The following is a 20,014-nucleotide window of genomic DNA, read 5'->3' on the forward strand; positions in this document are numbered from 1 at the left end:
ACATTCATAGACGTAATGTTATGATGACAGATCCAACTGTAACATGACCATAGTAACTCTCCAATATTCACAGACGCGATATTATGATGACAGATCGTACTGTAACGCTAACAGAGTAACTCTCCAATATTCACAGACGCAATGTTATGATGACAGATCCTACTGTAACGCGACCAGAGTAACTCTCAAACATTTACAGACACGATGTTATGATGACAGATCCTACTGTAACGCGACCAGAGTAACTCTCCAATATTCACAGACGTGATGTTATGATGACCGATCCTACTGTATAGCTACCAAAGTAACTCTCCAATATTCACAGACACGATGTTATGATGACAGATTGTACTGTAACGCGACCAGAGTAACTCTCCAATATACACAGATGTGATGTTATGATGACAGATCATACTGTAACGCGACCAGAGTAACTCTCAAACATTCACAGACGCGATGTTATGATGACAGATCTTACTGTAACGCGACCAGAGTAACTCTCCAATATTCACAGACGCGATGTTATGATGAGCGATCCTACTCTAACGCGACTAGAGTAACTCTCCAATATTCACAGATGCAATGTTATGATGACAGATCCTACTGTAACGCGAACAGAGTAACTCTCCAATATTCACAGACGCGATGTTATGATGACAGATCCTACTGTAACGCGACCAGAGTAACTCTCAAACATTCACAGACGCGATGTTATGATGACAGATCTTACTGTAACGCGACCAGAGTAACTCTCAAACATTCACAGACGCAATGTTATGATGACAGATCCTACTGTAACGCGACCAGAGTAACTCTCAAACATTCACAGACGCGATGTTATGATGACCGATCCTACTGTAACGCGACCAGGGAAACTCTCAAACATTCACAGACGTGATGTTATGATGACCGATCCACCTTTAACGCGACCAGAGTAACTCTCCAATATTCACAGACGTGATGTTATGATGACAGATCCTACTGTAACGCGACCAGAGTAACTCTCAAACATTCACAGACGCGATGTTATGATGACCGATCCTACTGTAAGGCGACCAGAGTAACTCTCAAATAGTCACAGACGTGATGTTATGATGACCGATCCTACTGTAAAGCGATCAGAGTAACTCTCAAATATTCACAGACGTGATGTTATGATGACAGATCCTACTGTAACGCGACCAGGGTAACTCTCAAATATTCACAGATGTGATGTTATGATGACCAATCCTACTGTAACATGACCAGAGTAACTCTCAAACATTCACAGACGTGATGTTATGATGACAGATCCTACTGTAACGTGACCAGAGTAACTCTCCAACATTCACAGACTCGATGTTATGATGACAGATCGTACTGTAACGCTACCAGAGCAACTCTCCAATATTAACAGACGTGATGTTATGATGACAGATCATACTGTGACGCGACCAGAGTAACTCTCAAACATTCACAGATGTGATGTTATGATGACAGATCCTACTGTTATGCGACCAGAGTGACTCTCAAACATTCACAGACGTGATGTTATGATGACCGATCCTACTGTAACATGACCAGAGTAACTCTCAAACATTCACAGACACGATGTTATGATGACAGATCCTACTGTAACGCGACCAGAGTAACTCTCAAACATTCACAGACACAATGTTATGATGACAGATCGTACTGTAACGCGACCAGAGTAACTCTCAAACATTCACAGACACGATGTTATGATGACAGATCCTACTGTAACACGACCAGAGTAACTCTCAAACATTCATAGACGTAATGTTATGGTGATAGATCCAACTGTAACATGACCATAGTAACTCTCCAGTATTCACAGACGTGATGTTATGATGACAGATGCTACTGTAACGCGACCAGAGTAACTCTCAAACATTCACAGACACGATGTTATTATGACAGATCCTACTGTAATGCGACCAGAGTAACTCTCAAACATTCATAGACGTAATGTTATGATGACAGATCCAACTGTAACATGACCAGAGTAACTCTCCAATATTCACAGATGTGATGTTATGATGACAGATCCTACTGTTACGCGACCAGAGTGACTCTCAAACATTCACAGACACGATGTTATGATGACAGATCCTACTGTAACGTGACCAGGGTAACTCTCAAACATTCATAGACGTAATGTTATGATGACAGATCCAACTGTAACATGACCAGAGTAACTCTCAAATATTCACAGACGCGATGTTATGATGACAGAACGTACTGTAACGAGACCAGAGTAACTCGCAAACATTCACAGACGTGATGTTATGATGACAGATCCTACTGTAACGTGACCAGAGTAACTCTCAAACTTGACTTGACTTAGTGCAGTCTCATGACTTTAACTATATTACTATTTTGCACTCCTCTCCATGACAGCCTGACATTTTAATAATTTGTTGTTATTAATATTTGTGAAAGAAATATATTTTGTAACAACATAAAATAATATAAAGTTACAACACATTTATTCATTCCTTCCGTCTATTAAATCCATTCACTGATGGATTCCTATTGTTATTAAGCATTTGTAGCCGATACACTATAACTATTGTATATATTTATTTTTCAGCTTCATTAAAACTTTGTTTAGTTCTGCAGACTATGCCAGTAGGTGGCGATAAATGAGCATCTGATTTATGTATTAGCAAGTTATAAATATTTGACTTAACTGATTCATTAAAATCAATGAATTATTTAAAAATGAAACCGTGAACATGAAATTAATTATTAATTCACTTAGGCCTACGATTTGTTCACAAACAATCATTAATTTCTCCACGAACCACTGCTAATTATTATATATTTATTCTTATTATACTTAATTATACTTACGATTGACTATTAATAACATGAAATGAACTGTAGTAATTAATACAGAGATGCTAATTTGGGCAAACAGAACTAATGACTTGTTTTGGACTTGTAGCATAAAGGTGAGGACTTACATCTCGACTTGGACTTGTCCGTCTTGACTCTGGACTTGAATGCAAAGACTCAAGATTTACTTGTGACTCACAAAACAATGAGTTGTTCCCAGCTCTGGATGACAGTTCCTATTGTAACATGACAGGAAAATTACCAGAGTAACTGTCAAATATACACAGATATGAAAATATACACAAATCATTGGAGATGAATCATATTGTTCAGCAGGAGCAGGATGAACGGAAATGTTGATTGTGTCACTGGTCCATTATATTTATTTCTATCGCTGATCTTTAGAGCAGAAACAGTAGAAATATTCTTGTCATCATCTAATGTGAGTAATAAGAGTATGATATTTCAGAATCAGACCTCTGTGGAGCTCATGAACACTAACAGCTCATGATCAACCTACAAAACTCACCACAAAGTCATCAGTCGCTCTTCTGACAGCTGAAAAATAATGAGATGGGAACAGTTATGATCAAACACCCAACACAGTCTCTAAAGCAGATGACAAGTGATTTCTGAAAGAGTCCAGAAGACTCTCATGCTGCACAATACAAACATTAGTTTAACTCTGTTTAATACTGAGTCAGATGTTCTGGACTGAACTCTAGAAACTCACCGGATCTTTTTTTACGAATCATCAGCCAAAGAATCAGAGCAAGAAGGAGAAGAATGAATGAAGCGCCGACAACAATCATAATCACTGAGAGAGAGACGATACAGAGAGACACAATCAGCATTACTGTGTTTAACCAAATATAGACATACAACTGCTACATATAAAATGATAAATTATTAATTTGACACTAAAACAAGTGAGTTTGCAATGACATACTGCGTGTTTGTTTGGAAATATCCATTAAACATGAACACTTATTTTCCACATTCCACATAAAACACTGTTTATCACTGCACTGATATTAACACATCTATATTCACTGCATGAAGCAACAGACACCACAGTCAACATCTACAACCAAACAATGAGCTCTACTCTTCAGCTCAGTTATAACCACAAAAACTTCAACAGAAACTCTTCAAAAAGTCAAAAAATAACTGATCATTGACTTGACTTTCAAAAACTATAATGTAACACTTTCATTGCTTTATTTCAGTGAAACTAGTCTTTTATGTTAAGTGATTTCATGCATTTGTTAAACTGGGCACGAGGCAATTCAGTAAAATGAAAGAGAAAGTTAATTTGACGGTACCTTGAGTAGTAATCCCTGCTGTCGTTGAATCAGCTTGAACTGCGAAAGATGAATGTTAGTTCAAACTGTAAAACCGTGGTCTCTGTGAAGTATTTTTCTATACCGTATCTTCTAAAAATATTTAATCATCCAAAACTACAATTATTTATTCTACAAAAGTAGTATGTTTTAGTATGTTTATTTGTAAGGATATTCCATATTTTCAAAAGGAATTGCTAAAATTGTATTTTCAATGACGTTTTTCATATTTTGACGCATTAATTTTGACATCATCCAAACCCAATTTAAAATCTTGCATAACTGTTTGTGTTTTCACTTTTGCGAATGCACAGTGACTGTCAAGCAAAGTGTCACAATACGCTGTCCGGAAGGAACATGGAGCTGAGGATAACCGAAAGAAGAATTTATTAATCCAACACAGGGTATATCCAACATGGAACACTGAGGAAGACACATGTATGTGGTTTGTAGACCCGACAAAACTGATTTAAAGAGGAAAAAGCTTATAAAAACAGGATAATTGGGGAAACAGGTGTACGGAATGTGTAAAGATGTGGATCCGGAAGGCCGCGGTAGAGCCAGAGCGACAGAGGACTGAGGTGGAGCTGAGGGGATGAAGAAGCCTGATGGAGCAGGAGGGAAGGGGGGATTAGGTGAAGCAAGAGGAGTGGAGTCCCCAGTCGTAGGATGGTTGAGGGAGTCAGGCGGAGCTTGTGGGCCACGGCTGAGAGGAGGGAGATAGGAGCCATGGTGGAGCCAAGGGGTCAATGACCCGAGGCGGAATCCAGGCCTCGGAGGCTGGAGGCAGAGGTGAAGGAAACTCTGACCATGGCGGCCCTGGAGGATGGCAGTCCCTCAGAGCTTGCACCTCAAAGATGGTGGGCTAGAAGAGGGGCTGCCAGACGACAGTGGTGGAGAGGAACTGGGGAACAGGCACTGGAGAATAGGAATCCTTCTCAGGGCTGGACGAGGAAACCAAGGACGAAGGAGGGCTGGAGGCGGAGATGAGGGAGACTCCGACCATGGCAGTCCTGGAGGATGGCAGAGTTCGCATTGCAAAGATGGTGGGCTGAGGGCGAGCAGAGGGGCAGCCAGACGACAGAGGTGGAGGAGGCAGGAGCAGGTGGGAGGGCAGGCATTTTGGAGGATTCTTTATAGGAACAAGCACTGGAGCGAGCTCTGGGGCTGAAGCCGACACTGGAGCACTTCCAGGGCTTAACTCGGGAACTGGAGTCCTTCCTGGTCTTAACTCGGGAACTGGAGCCCCTCCTGGGCTTAACTCTGGAACTGGAACCCCTCCTGGGCTTAACTCGGGAACTGGAACCCCTCCTGGGCTTAACTCGGGAACTGGAACCCCTCCTGGGCTTAACTCGGGAACTGGAACCCCTCCTGGGCTTAACTCGGGAACTGGAGCCCCTCCTGGGCTTAACTCAGGAACTGGAGCCCCTCTTAGGCTTCACTGGGGAAGTTAGGGCTGGACGAGGAAACCAAAGATGAAGGAGGGCTGGACGGGACCAGCGGAGATGTTGGAGAGAGTAGAGGGGGGCAGTTCGTCCACCAGTTCAGATTCCCACACCAAAAAAATCCACCTCCTCATTTTGGCCCTTTTGGCATTCCATATTCTGCTCACCCTCAGCCGCGATGCAGATGGCGGATCTCCACTCCGCACTCACACAGTCCATGGCTTGCTCTCTCGTGGTGGCACTGTCGCCGGCTCTCATATCTGGTCTGACGGGTTACACTCTGGCTCTCCATCATTGGTGATTGTGGGCTGGGCTCTGGGTCACGAGTGGATCCAGCGAGATCCTCCTCAGGGCAGATGATAAGCAGTGAGTCAACTCCACAAAGGCAGCGAATTTCTCCTGAGGACCATCTTCGGATGACAATGCTCTGCACTCGGTGTTCAGGCTGGCGTTATAGAAAGCCCAGAGTGCGTCTTCCGAGTAGCTGGTGACATTAGCTAGCATTAGGACCTGTCTCTTATGGTCCTCGAGAGAACTTCATTTCTGCTCCAGCAGGAAGAGGAGGAATTCGGTGCAAAGGAGGGGATCCATGGACACAACACTACGGAAAAAAAGGACTGAGGAAAACCTGAAAATAAATGGAGGGGAGACACACAATTTAACTTTTTTAGGACGGGTCTTCTGTCACAATACACTGCCCAGAAGGAACACAGAGCCAAGGGTAAGTGAAAAAAAAGACTTTATTAATCCACAGATTATATCCAACATGGACCACTGAGGAAGACACACATATGTGGTTTGTAGACCCGACAAAACAACTAAAAGAACAAGCTTATAAAGACAGGATAACTGGGGAAAAACAGGTGCAATGAATAACTAAATTAACAGGGACACGGAACACATGATGAGGGAAAACTAGACACACCCAGGAACTAATCAAACCAAACTCGGAAGACAGAAGCTGGGTCACAGGGGCAAAAACACACATAAAGAGTCCAGGGCTGTGACACAAAGTTAATTTGCAACTGAATTTTACCTTGTCTTACGAGTGAGACTGTCATATTTAAAGTAAAAGTGACGGGACATACAGCCAAGTATGGTCACCCATACTTAGAGTTCGTGCTCTGCATTTAACCCATCCAAAGTGCACACACACAGCAGTGAAAACACACACACTGTGTGCACAGTCCTTAATGTTACTGACATTATGAGGCTCTAAAACTGATTGATGAGATGTTTTCTCACCTGAACTCTTGACAGTGTATGTGACTGAGCTCTTGACTTGATCTCTGTGAGTAACTTCACATCTCCACTCTCTGTTGTGATCTTCATTCAGGAGTGTTGTATTCAGAGAGATGATACAGGGATCTGATGAGGATGATATCTGATATCTGGAGTCTGATCTCGTCAGTTTAACACCAGCCTGATTCACCCAGAACAGATCAATTCTCTCAGAACTGACCGAATCACCACAAGAGACTCGAGGATATGAATACAGCTGACAGAAGAGAGTCACAGAGAGACCTGCACTGATCTCAGTGTGTGAGGATGAGACTGAAACACAGAATAACACACACATCACACACTCTTCAATCATCATGAGAGATTAAATCAAGAATTTACCCTTTTTAAACTGATCACATAATCATAAATTACCATGAAGAACATGCAGATAAACATGAGCATCAGGTCTTAGTCGTGGTCCACCCACACCAGTCCATTGTTGGCAGATGTAAGATCCATGATCTTCTGTTGAGATGTTCCTGATGTTCAGAGAGCAGTCAGACCCCAGACTCAGTCTCTCATGACTCTCTGTGTCTTTCTTTCTCCCTAAACCAATCAGTTCAACTGCTGCTGAATGACTGAATCCATTATAGAGCCATGTAGTTGATGTACAGTCATGAAGAGCATTTTTACAGGACAGACGGACATCTTCACCAGAACTGATGAACACATGAGCATCATCCACTCCACTGATACCTGAAACATAAGAACATCTGATCATTATGTTATATATTAATAAAGGAATGTTATATATTAATAATTTAAAACATAAAGCATAACAGCATAAAAATCTGAATATTCAAAACATAATATTTTTCCTGAACAGCACACACTCCAGATTAAACTATTGTTCTTCATCAGAGAGCTGTTGGAATCTCAAACACTATGTTAGGAATAATTCAGTGTGTTCTGTATGTAACGACAAGACTCTGAGAGCACAACGTGAATATGGGCAAGAATTAACTGATCATCTTTCTCAGACTGATTCCACTGAGTGTCTTGAAGAGAAAACACAGATTTCTTTACCTGTGAGAAGTGAAGAGAGAAAGATCAGTCCCAGCAGACACAGATGACACTCATCAGGCATTTTCTCTTTCTCTCAGTCTTTCTCTTTATTATATGATCAAAACTCTTTCTTTGAATACTATCAGCTCTTCCTGTGTTTGTTCACTTCCTCTGATCTACAGACTGAGTGTTTCAGAGTGTTTCAAATCTGCTCGAGTTGCACTTTATTCCAGTACGTAATGGAGAAGTTTTGTCTCACATTTTTGTGAAAAGTGTTCTTCAGTGTAAGCCACACTAGCTCAACCCATGTATGGTCTGAGTCCAGCTTACTGACCTCATTCCTGCACACGAGTGCCTTTCTGTTAGTTTCACTTCTCTCTTTTAGCAGTTTCCTGCATGCTGTTAAAACCTAGAAATAACATCATTACATTATTTCTGATAAAACTGGTTTCTTACTGAGAAGGTTTCCACATCAATTCTAACTTGGTCACACATAAAGCAGTTGCATGTGAACTTTTTAGAATAGCATTTAGAGACTATAAAATACATAGACTGTTGGATATCTTAGCTGTGACACAGGCAAAGTTGCCATTTAAAGCACTTGAGAAATGCTTTTCCAATGTATAATGGACATTTTTCAAAGATTGTGATGATGTATTTCCTGCAGGTTTTATTTTAATTTATTTTTTAAGCTACTGTGCAAGTGTAACATCTAAAGGCTGTAATTTAAAGTGACACCTTGTTACCCTTTTGTTACGTGTAGTGTAACATCTGCGGGATTTAATTTAATGTGAGACCTTGCTATATAACCTCTTGTTACGTGTAAGTGTAACATTAATTTTAGTTATGCTACAATAGCTATGTTTTAAAGTTATTAACAGTGAACAGTATTACATAGTTAAATGCAAGGTCCAAAGACCACAAGTTAACAAAGATATATTTTTATTATTTTAAAAAACTGATATAACAGTATAACAGATATTTTCCAAGAACAAAATGCAGAAAAAAACTAATTTGCAACCACTGATACAAAATACAAAAAAAAAAAAACAGTAAACACACACACACACACACACACACACACACACACACACACACACACACACACACACACACACACACACAAACAAACAAAAAATCATGTCCTAAATGTATTTGTAAAAGGTATACTGTCCGTTTTTTTTCTTTCAGCTGTGGGCAGGAGTCAGCACATTTCTGGAGATCTTTTGCAGTACTTGCAATGTTGTCTCTGCAGAATATGAGGGAGCAGAAAAGTCCTCCCCCTCTGATGCAGTTTTCACCTGTGATCACAATTAGAGGAAAAGATACTTTTAAAACTTGTTGAGTTTGCATAATGTAAAGAAGTGCTGCACAAAGCTTATATTTAACCAAATATAATATATATATATATAAAGACTTCTGTGAGGACTCTGTTCCACAGCAATGTTTCAAGGCAAATCTGTTGGCTGAGTTGCCAACACTGTGATATGGTGAAGCTATACATAATAATATAACAAAGGGCTACAAAACTTACACAGGTAACTGGAAAATAACAAAGAAGTTCTTAATAGTAAACCAAAATAGAGAATATGCAACAGTTAGTAGGTGACAGTCAGCTCCACTCTGATGGGCTCCAACTCACCTTAACCCTTGGATATACTGTACCCTGTACCTTACTAAAATTAAATGTTTTTATTCAATAGTAAAAAATAAAAAGACACAGTACTATATTTAAACCATGGGTACCACAAACAGTACAACATTTTTACAGAATTAGGCATACCTCATATTAATTTTTTTTATTAACACACAGTGTTATTTTATTTATTCATAATTTTATGACAAACACAAAATCAAATTTTCCTCATAAGTTACTCACCCCATCATCCAAGATGTCTATGTCTTTCTTTCTTCAGTTACAAAGAAATTACGTTTTTTGGGAAAAACGTTCCAGGATTTTTCTTAATACAGTGGACTTTGATGGTGGCCAGTGGATTGAAGATTAAAAACTTAGATTCAATGAAGGTTCAAAGGGTTCTACATGATCCTAGCTGAGGAATAACGGTCTTATCTAGCAAAATGATTGGTAATTTTCTTAAAAAAAAAAAAAAAAAAAAAAAAAACCTTTGTGATGCGCCTGCACTCTTCTTCTTCCTCAAGCATGACATAGGGGGAAGTACCAACTCAGAGTTTGCAAAACCATCATGCAAAGCATATGTCGAATGCCTTTTAACTGAACTACAAAGACAGAAAACTAACCGCACTCTTAAAATAATAGGGAAACGTCCAAAACGATTATGTGAACACTGTAATGTTGGAAAAAAAGCAATACCTCATGCATTTCTTGCAAGGTAGGAAGTACAAACAAGAAAGGAAAAAATATAGATGAAATAAGGAAAATGGACTTCAGGATCTAAATTTTACGATTTTAATAAATTGGTCATGTCAAATAAATAGTAAAGTCTTCTTTGATTTTATCAGAGAGACCGAATTGATCAGTGTGAATGGATTCTTGAGAGCTGTAACTCACCACTGACTGCTTAAGCCTGATTTATACTTCTGCATCGGACCTTTATGATGTAGGCCAGGGGTTGGCAACCTACGGCACGCGTGTCAACAGTGGCACGCAGAGGGAAAATCGCTGGCACGCAAGCAATAAGGAAAACTGTATAATGACGTACAGTTTGATGTAATAACTTCTCATAGTCACACAGCCTGTTAGGAGCTACAAATACTATTAAAGTGTGAGAATTAACTTGCATGGATGCACGTGCAAACACTGCACATACTAGGTGCTTCAGATCAAAGCCTCGGTCTAACAGCACTCGTCAATGTCAAAATCACTGAGATGGCCAATCAGATCAAAGTAGGCGGGGTTTACTGTTCACAGAAGCAGAGCGCGAAGCGTCAGTTTAACGTTAAAGAGAGTGAGGTAAGATGAAGCTGCAAATCAATTAACATTAGTCAACTTTTAATAATACGTTTTACCATAGAAATGTTAAATGACCTAAAGCTATATCCAGTGATGAAAAATTTTCTGAAATATGGCCATTTTGAGAGAAAGAAAGTGGGGGGGGGGGGGGGGGGGTAAATTGTCTCTCTCTGCAGACAATGAAGCGATTTTGCCCCTTTGTTGTTGAGAAATATAATGTAGCGATTCAGTATCGATTAATAAAAGTAGCGTGACAACACTCATAGGTTTATGAGCTTCTGAATGCTACTTTTTGCACAGCACGATCTCAGATCTCTGTGTGCGAGTGGTGTGTGTTGTGTGTGTGTGTGTGTCTGTGTGTGCACGTTCATCAATTAAAGCAGTGCATTAACGTTGATTAAACGTTAAAAAAACTTTTTTTTATCGTATAATAAAAAATTGTGTATGTACCGTTTAAATACAGAATTATATCGGGGTGTGTGGGGGGGGGGGCTGTGTACACTTGACACAGTGGTTAACCATAAAAATAAAAAATGGCACGTCATGCCGAAAAGGTTGCTGATCCCTGATGTGGGCTAAGCATCAGTTTTCATTTCTACTTCTGCGTCGTTGTCCTCGTCGATGTGCAGTACACACTCAAACCACTAGTCTGCAGTGTCCACGGGCATGATGCTTGTGTAACCTACAGTACCACGACAAAAGCCAAAGAAGAAGTTGCTCGTCAGAGAAGCGTTATAGCTATAATGGCGGCAAATAAATATCAAATCAAAAGGAGACCACTACGAAACAGGAGAATGTGACATTATTTCCGTCTCCACTAGGACTTGTATCACAGCAGATCAACACTGTTTGTTGTGGACAACTAGTGATGTATAATGCTGTGTAGTAAAATAAGACACTGTTCTTTGCTTTGTTTTATTTTCTATAAGAAGGTGTAACATTAAAATATATTAACATAAACACACACAAAACTCAAGTACATACGGGAGGAGGGGTTCTTGCAGACCAATCCGAGCGCTTGCAGTCCATGTAGAATTGACATGCTGTTATATTTTTGGAGAGGTGCACGTCAGGCTACTGTGTAGGCTATAGTTTAGGATGTCCCTCTATGCGTAGGCTATGGTGTAGGTTTGACGCAGAAGTATAAATCAGCCTTTATTATGCCGATGAAGATCTTGCTGGCCCTACTCTGGACCCAGTGCCCAGCCAATCATCAACCCACTGCACGGAGCAACAGCCAGAGCGCACCACGACTGACGAGCTATTGCTAAGAGGAGCGACAGAGATGGGGAACACCCCAGATCCAGAGCCCTATCCGTCTGACAAGGTGTGAGAGCCGGCAACGAAGCCCATCTCAGTGCAGATTAGTTGTCATAGTTAATCAGTTGTTGTTTCATGAAACTCCAAATGGTGCAGTCGGTAGAAAATGAGCTAGCTGCTGAATCAGAATCAGAATCAGAATCAGAATGAGCTTTTATTGCCAGGTATGTTCACACATACGAGGAATTTGTTTTCATGACAGAGCTCCGCAGTGCAACATAACAGCGACAGAACAAAACACACAATAAGGAATAAAAAATACAAAAAAATACAAATAGGTGGGTAAGGATTGACAATATACAAATTGACAATGTATGGCAGGTATATTAAAATGAGGAAAAATTTTAACTGTACGCTAAGTATGTGTGTTGGATAAATAAGTGTATGTGTATATAAATATAAATATAAGTAGTGTAGTGTGTTCCATGTATGTACATGTATATTATGTGCAAAAGATTTACGTGTACGCTAAGTATGTGTGTTGGATAAAAAGTGTAGTGTATATAAATATAAATAGTGTAGTGTGTCCCACAGTTATTATCAGCTGTTCATAAGATGGATTGCCTGAGGGAAGAAACTGTTCCTGTGTCTGGTCGTTCTGGTGCTCAGTGCTCTGTAGCGTCGACCAGATGGCAACAGTTCAAAGAGGGAGTGTGCTGGATGTGAGGGGTCCAGAGTGATTTTAACAGCCCTTTTGCTCACTCTGGATAAGTACAGTTCTTGAATAGATGGGAGGGTTGTACCGATAATTCGCTCAGCAGTCCGGACTACCCTCTGTAGTCTTCTGAGGTCAGATTTAGAAGCTGAACCAGACAGTTACTGAAGTGCAGAGGATGGATTCGATGATGGTGGAGTAGAACTGTTTCAGCAGATCCTGTGGCAGGTTAAACTTCCTCAGCTGGCGAAGGAAGTACAACCTCTGCTGGGCCTTTTTCACAATGGAGTCAATATGAATGTCCCACTACAGGTCCTGAGAGATAGTGGTGCCCAGGAACCTGAATGACTCCACTGCAGTCACAGTGCTGTTCATGATGGTGAGTGGGGGGAGTGCAGGGGGGTTTCTCCTGAAGTCCACGATCATCTCCACTGTTTTGAGCGTGTTAAGCTCCAGGTTGTTGAGAGTGCACCAGACAGCCAGCTCTTTAACCTCCTGTCTGTAAGCAGACTCGTCACCGTCCTGAATGAGGCCGATGAGTGTGGTGTCATCTGCAAACTTCAGGAGCTTGACAGAGGGGTACTTAGATGTGCAATCGTTAGTGTACAGGGAGAAGAGCAGTGGGGAGAGAACACAGCCCTGGGGAGCTCCGGTGCTGATTGTACGGGTGCTGGATGTGTATTTTCCTAGTCTCACTAGCTGCTGCCTGTCTGTCAGGAAGCTGTTGATCCACTGACAGACGGAGGTGGGCACGGAGAGCTGAGTTAGTTTGGGCAAGAGGAGGTTTGGGATGATCGTGTTGAAGGCAGAGCTGAAGTCCACAAACAGGATCCTCACATAGGTCCCCGGTCTGTCTAGGTGTTGCAGAACATAATGCAGTCCGATGTTTACTGCATCATCCACAGACCTGTTTGCTCTGTAGGCAAACTGAAGAGGATCTAGCAAGGGTCCAGTGATGTCTTTCAGGTGGGCCAGCACCAGTTTTTCAAATGACTTCATGACTACAGACGTTAGAGCCACAGGCCTGTAGCCATTTAGTCCTGTAATTTTGGATTTCTTTGGGATAGGGATGATGGTGGAGCATTTGAAGCATGAAGGGACTTCGCACAGTTCCAGCGATCTGTTGAAGATCTGTGTGAAGATGGGGGCCAGCTGGTCAGCACAGGATTTCAGACAGGCTGGTGTAACGCAATCTGGGCCTGGTGCTTTTTTCCTTTTCTGCTTCTGGAAGACCTGGCGCACCGCATCCTCGCTGATCTGTATTGCAGGTGTGGATTAGAGGGGGGATGCAGGAGGTGTGAATGGTGAGAGCGCTTGATTGGAGAGGTGTTCAGGGTGGGTTGCAGGAGTTGTGAGTGGTGTGAACAGTTGTTTGGAGAGGCATTCAGGGTTGGTTGCAGGAGTTGTGAATGGTGAGAGTGGTTGATTGGAGAGGTGATCAGGATGGGTTGCAGGAGCTGTGAATGGTGTGAACGGTTGTTTGGAGAGGCATTCAGGGTTGGTTGCAGGAGTTGTGAATGGTGTGAATGGTTGTGTGGGGAGGTGTTCAGGGCAGGTGATGGGTGTTCTTTCAAACCTGCAGTAAAATTCGTTCAGATCGTCTGCCAGTCGTTGATTCTCCACAGTGCTGGGGGGTGGTGTCTTGTAATTGGTGATCTTCTTTAGGCTTTTCCACACTGATGCGGAGTCGTTCAAAGTGAACTGAGTCCTTATTTTTTCAGAATAATTCCTCTTTGCCACTTTGATCTCCTTTTCCAGTGTGTATTTAGCCTGTTTATACAAGACATTGTCCCCCTTCCTGTAAGCATCTTCTTTGGCCTGACGGAGCTGTCTGAGTTTTGCAGTGAACCACGGTTTGTCATTGTTGTAATTTAGTTGAGTCTTGGTAGGAATACACATATCCTCACAGAAACTGATATATGATGTTACGGTCTCTGTGAGTTCATCCAGATCGGTGGCAGCAGCTTCAAAAACACTCCAATCAGTGAGGTCAAAACAAGATTGTAAATCCTGCTCTGCTTCATTAGTCCATCTTTTTACAGTCCTTAATACAGGTTTAGCTGATTTTAGTTTCTGCCTGTAGGTCGGTATAAGATGAACCAGAAGGTGATCAGAACGTCCCAAAGCTGCTCGTGGAACAGAGTGAAATGCATCCTTTATTGTTGTGTAACAGTGATCCAATATATTACTGTCTCTTGTGGGACAAGTAACATGCTGTCTGTATTTTGGCAGTTCACGGGAGAGATTGGCTTTATTAAAGTCCCCAAGAATGATTAAAACAGAGTCTGGGTGTTGTTGTTCTGTCTCTGTGATCTGCTCAGCGAGTTTCTGTAAAGCTGAGCTCACGTGCGCTTGAGGAGGGATGTAAACACTAACCAGAATGAACGAATGAATCTCCCGCGGCGAATAGAACGGCTTGCAGTTAATGAAGAGCGTTTCGAGATTTGAGCAGCACGTCTTCTTTAACACAGTTACATCTGTACACCACCGTTCATTGATGCAAAAGCATGTCCCGCCGCCGCGCGATTTCCCCGTTGATTCTGCGTCGCGATCCGCTCTAAACAGCTGAAAGTCCGGCAGATAGAGCGCGCTGTCCGGTATGGTGTCATTCAGCCAAGTTTCCGTGAAACACAGAGCAGCAGAGTGAGAGAAATCTTTATTTGTCCGAGAGAGCAGAAGCAGTTCGTCCATTTTGTTGGGTAGAGAGCGGACATTTGCCAGATGGATGCTAGGCAACGGCGTTCGAAATCCGCGTTTTCTGAGTCTCACGAGCGCGCCAGCTCTTTTTCCCCGTCTGCGCGTCCTCTTGAATCGTGTGATCAGCGCAGCCGCTCCGCCGACAAGAATGTCCAGCAAAACATCAGAATAGTCGAAAACCGGTGAAATATCGGGAGATGTGTTGCCGAATATCCAGCAATTCGTCCCTGGTGAAACTGATTGCAGGAATATAACTAAAGACAGGACAAACTAACAAAAACACAAAAACAACTGCAGAGCACGTCACGGAGGCAGCCATCCTGTATCGGCGCCACTCGTCGTTTGAGTGCTCAACCTTTAAATACATGACTTGTGCTTGCCGTACCAGTTGCAGCTTGCTTTAGAAAACCTCCACCTTCCCCAGCTCCACCTGTTTAGATCTGCTATGAGTTGATTCATATATGCTATTTGGGGGTTAGTTCATGTATGTTATATTTGCAGCAGTAATATTTCTTACATTCTCACAGCAGCATGTTGTGGTTCTCTTGGCAGTATCATGTCTCTGTACTTGCTCTGCCTCAGCAGCAGGAGCAGCAGCAGCGTAGCAGATCTACTCCGCCAAGACCAAATACATTAACATTGTCATGTACATTACCATGCCAATCCCTCCGAGAGTAGTCATGACAGAAATGTGTTTAAACCATCACTGCATGATAGGGCTGGGGGAAATGACAATACATATCGTGGCAATGATATAAATCTTTATCAAAATCGTTTTCATAGACAAGCCAGTCAGAGTAAGCAAATCTATCCATGCAGCTTTTAGTGGGCAGGAATTATTGGAACATTGGAGTGAAAAAAGAAGCATGGGCAAATATTATAATAATACACTTTTGGCAGGCAGTTTTTTTTTTGTGTGGACATGCTCTGAGACTGAATGGAATGCAGACAAGCATCTGCTGTGATGCCTAACTGTATTTTCAGCATCATTACTCCAGTTTTCTGTCACATGATCCTTCAAAAATCATTCTCAAGCCATATTCGCACGTGATTAGTATTACCTTGTGAACTCCAGTCATTTGTAATAATAGTGCAGGTTGTTTGTGATATTAATTCCCTGCAAATCAGTCATGTCTGTCATTTGTAACATAAAAATTCCCCCGCAAATGACTTACCATATTTTGCCGAATACCAACCTGTGATAGTATTAGACTCGTGCAAATCGGCATCTCTTAGCTTTGGCCAGCATCTTTCTTTCCATCTTGTGTGATTTTCAAAATCACTCAAGGTCCCCAGATAATACTAGTCCAGTGTGAATAGGGCTTAAAATGCTGGTTTATTATCAATGTTGGAAAAAGTTGCGCTGCTTATTTTTTTTATTTGAGGGTGAGTTATCACAACTCTTTCCTGGGCGCTTGTTTTCTGCTAGGGATGGATGAGGACACAATCTGTTGTACTCTTCCTGGTGGTGATTTCCCTTGATCGAGCTTATTAATCTAGTCCTGTGGTTGAACAATTCAGACTTCGAAGTAGAAGTTTATGATCGACCAAAATCTCCTTGTCCAATCCCCTCAGGAATGAGCCATGTTACGCCTGTGCTCATGGTGCCGGGACCCCCTGCATACCGGGGATTATATATATTTATATATATATATATATATATATATACAGAGCTGTTGCTATTAATTCAATTCATATGTATTTGTATATAGATTTTCACAATACACATTGTTACAAAGCAGCTTAACAGAAAATCCATGTGTCTAAATTACAATTTAGAGTGATCTGGTATCAGAACGAATATGCCCAAGTTTGAAGGGTTTGGATTAAACCATTTGCATATATTATGAAGCTGGTTGGCCAAAAATGTGGTGCTTTGGTTCTCCTTGTGTTTTTTTGGTTTCTGTAGGTCAGTCAATTTAATTCAATGGATCTTATTTTTTACAGTAGAATTCTCAATAATTGATAGTGGTAAGTTCACCAAGCATCGAAGATCATCATTTATTGTTTTAAATAATGGAGTGAAATTAAGACTAAACAACCCTAACTGCCTAAATGTTGTGCACCAAGCAATGTACAAAAGCCATATTTTCCATTATAAAGATTCTATTTCTACGGCCAAATCCAACTATTATGCAGATATAATCAACACAGGGGAAGGTAACTCCAGAACCTTGTTCTCCATGGTCAACAACATACTACAAGCACCAGACTCTACTATGTCTCATCTATATTCATCTGCTTATTGTAATTCTTTAATGTCATTTTTTAATTCCAAAGTACAAAAGATTAATCAGCAACTGAATACTAATACCTCTCACAGTCTGTCTTTTTCAGCTTCCTTGACAACACCTTCTTGCCCATTTTCAAGTTTTACGCTTCCTTCTGCTGCTGAAGTATTAGGCATTATTAGAGAATCGAAACCAACCACTTGTGCACTTGATCCTGTTCTTACCATCTTAGTAAAAGCCTGTTTACCCTCTCTTTCTTTTAGAATTACTAATATTATACATTCCTCTCTCACCTCTGGTATTATTCCTTCATCTTTAAAATCAGCTGCAATAACTCCTATACTCAAGAAACCTGGTGCAGACCCCAACAATTTCAATAACTTTCGACCAATATCTAATTTACCCTTTCTTTCCAAAATTCTAGAAAAAAACAATCGCACATCAGGTTAATGCACACATGTCTGACAATAAGCTTTATGAACAATTTCAATCTGGTTTTCGTTCCTGTCATAGTACAGAAACAGCTCTGTTGAAAATCACCAATGATCTATTAATGGCAGCTGATTCTGGACTACTCACTATACTTATTCTCCTTGATCTAAGTGCAGCTTTTGACACTATTTCTCATAACATCCTCATTGACAGATTAGTCTCTATTGGTTTAACTGATACACCCTTGGAGTGGTTTAAATCATATCTTTCTGGCCGCACTCAGTTTATCCAGCTTAAACATTTCAAATCCGAATTATCCCCTGTCACTTCTGGTATTCCCCAGGGCTCTGTCCTGGGGCCCCTTCTGTTTATCATCTATTTGCTACCACTTGGTCATATCTTTCGCAAATACAACATTAGTTTTCATTGCTATGCGGATGACACCCAGCTCTACATGTCCACTAAACCTACCACATCTCTCCCGCCAAGTTCCCTTTCCGATTGCCTAATAGAAATCAAATCCTGGTTCTCTTTCAATTTTCTGAAACTAAACAGTGACAAAACTGAGGTTCTCCTCATTGGCACTAAAACTACATTGACTAAATCTGACAGTTTTTCTCTTATTATTGACAGTTTCTCCTTCCCCTCAGGTAAAGAGTCTGGGTGTGATCCTAGATAGCACACTTTCTTTTCAAGCTCACATTAATAACGTCACTCGATCTGCATTCTTTCACTAACGTAACATCAATCGCCTCAGACCGTCTCTTTCACTCACTAGTACAGCAATTTTCGTTCATACACTGGTCACATCCCGTATTGATTATTGCAATTCCCTTCTTGTTGGTCTTCCTTTCAAAACTTTACATAAACTTCAACTGGTTCAGAACTCTGCTGCCCGAATTATCACTCAAACTCCTTTCATTAACCATATTACTCCTGTACTTCAGCAGCTGCACTGGCTCCCGGTTAAATACCGCATTGATTTTAAGATTTTACTTCTGGCCTTTAAGGCTATCCATAATCTTGCACCTTTGTACCTCACCGACTTACTTCACATTAACACACCGACCCGGACTCTTAGGTCCTCTTCTTCTATAGATCTTACTGTACCTTCTGCCTGTTTGACCACCATGGGGTTTAGAGCCTTCAGTCGCTCAGCCCCTCGTCTCTGGAACTCTCTTCCACCAGATATCCGTAATATTGACTCACTTTCTATTTTTAAATCCCGCCTGAAAACTCATCTCTTTAAGCTGGCATATCACACATGATCAATCTGCTCTTAATTTTGTTTTTTAGTTATGTACCCTGATTTTATGCTCTGTAATTATTGTTTTTTACAATTTCATTGATTTATAAATGTATTGTACTTGTATGTTTTGTGAGGTGACCTTGAGTGTCCAGAAAGGCACCATAAATAAAATGTATTATTATTATTATTATTATTAATAAATATGTGATGAGATTGATGCATAACGGGATAAGTGGTGTCTGGGTTGTCATATTCAGGTTGTTGGGATGCAGTGAAAGAATAGATTATTTACTTCAGGTGACTGATTCAGAGATATTAGAAAATCAATACGATTAATTGTTTTTGTAATGTTGATGGGGGGTCTTGTAGATACAGTAATATGTCATCTGCGTAAATACTGTTTTTTTGTGCTTGAACTCTAATGTACCTGTTTTGGTTAGATGGCTGCTACTAACAGTTCAATCAAATTGTTAAATAGTGAGGGCGAGTCACGAGTCCAACACCTGTGGTACTTTGCCACACATAGTTGTAGAAGCAGACGATGACGAAGAAGATTTGGTTAAAAGTCTTCAATAATACA

General features: G+C 41.0%; 1 protein-coding gene across 1 annotated transcript in view; it reads right to left on the minus strand.

Moving 5' to 3' along the window:
* Positions 1 to 8,090, minus strand: part of LOC132149695 (uncharacterized) — a 29,641-nt gene extending 21,551 nt beyond the window's left edge. The window contains exons 1-7 of the mRNA XM_059559096.1: positions 7,940 to 8,090; positions 7,286 to 7,609; positions 6,875 to 7,183; positions 4,167 to 4,205; positions 3,575 to 3,658; positions 3,371 to 3,399; positions 2,970 to 3,077 (exon numbers count right to left, since the gene is read on the minus strand). Coding sequence (XP_059415079.1) covers positions 2,970 to 3,077; positions 3,371 to 3,399; positions 3,575 to 3,658; positions 4,167 to 4,205; positions 6,875 to 7,183; positions 7,286 to 7,609; positions 7,940 to 8,000 — 954 coding nt within the window. The 5' untranslated portion in view covers positions 8,001 to 8,090. The remainder of the gene's footprint in view (positions 1 to 2,969; positions 3,078 to 3,370; positions 3,400 to 3,574; positions 3,659 to 4,166; positions 4,206 to 6,874; positions 7,184 to 7,285; positions 7,610 to 7,939) is intronic.
* Positions 8,091 to 20,014: the final 11,924 nt, after the last annotated feature.

This window comes from Carassius carassius, chromosome 9, assembly GCF_963082965.1.
Source record: "Carassius carassius chromosome 9, fCarCar2.1, whole genome shotgun sequence".
NCBI lineage: Eukaryota > Metazoa > Chordata > Actinopteri > Cypriniformes > Cyprinidae > Carassius > Carassius carassius.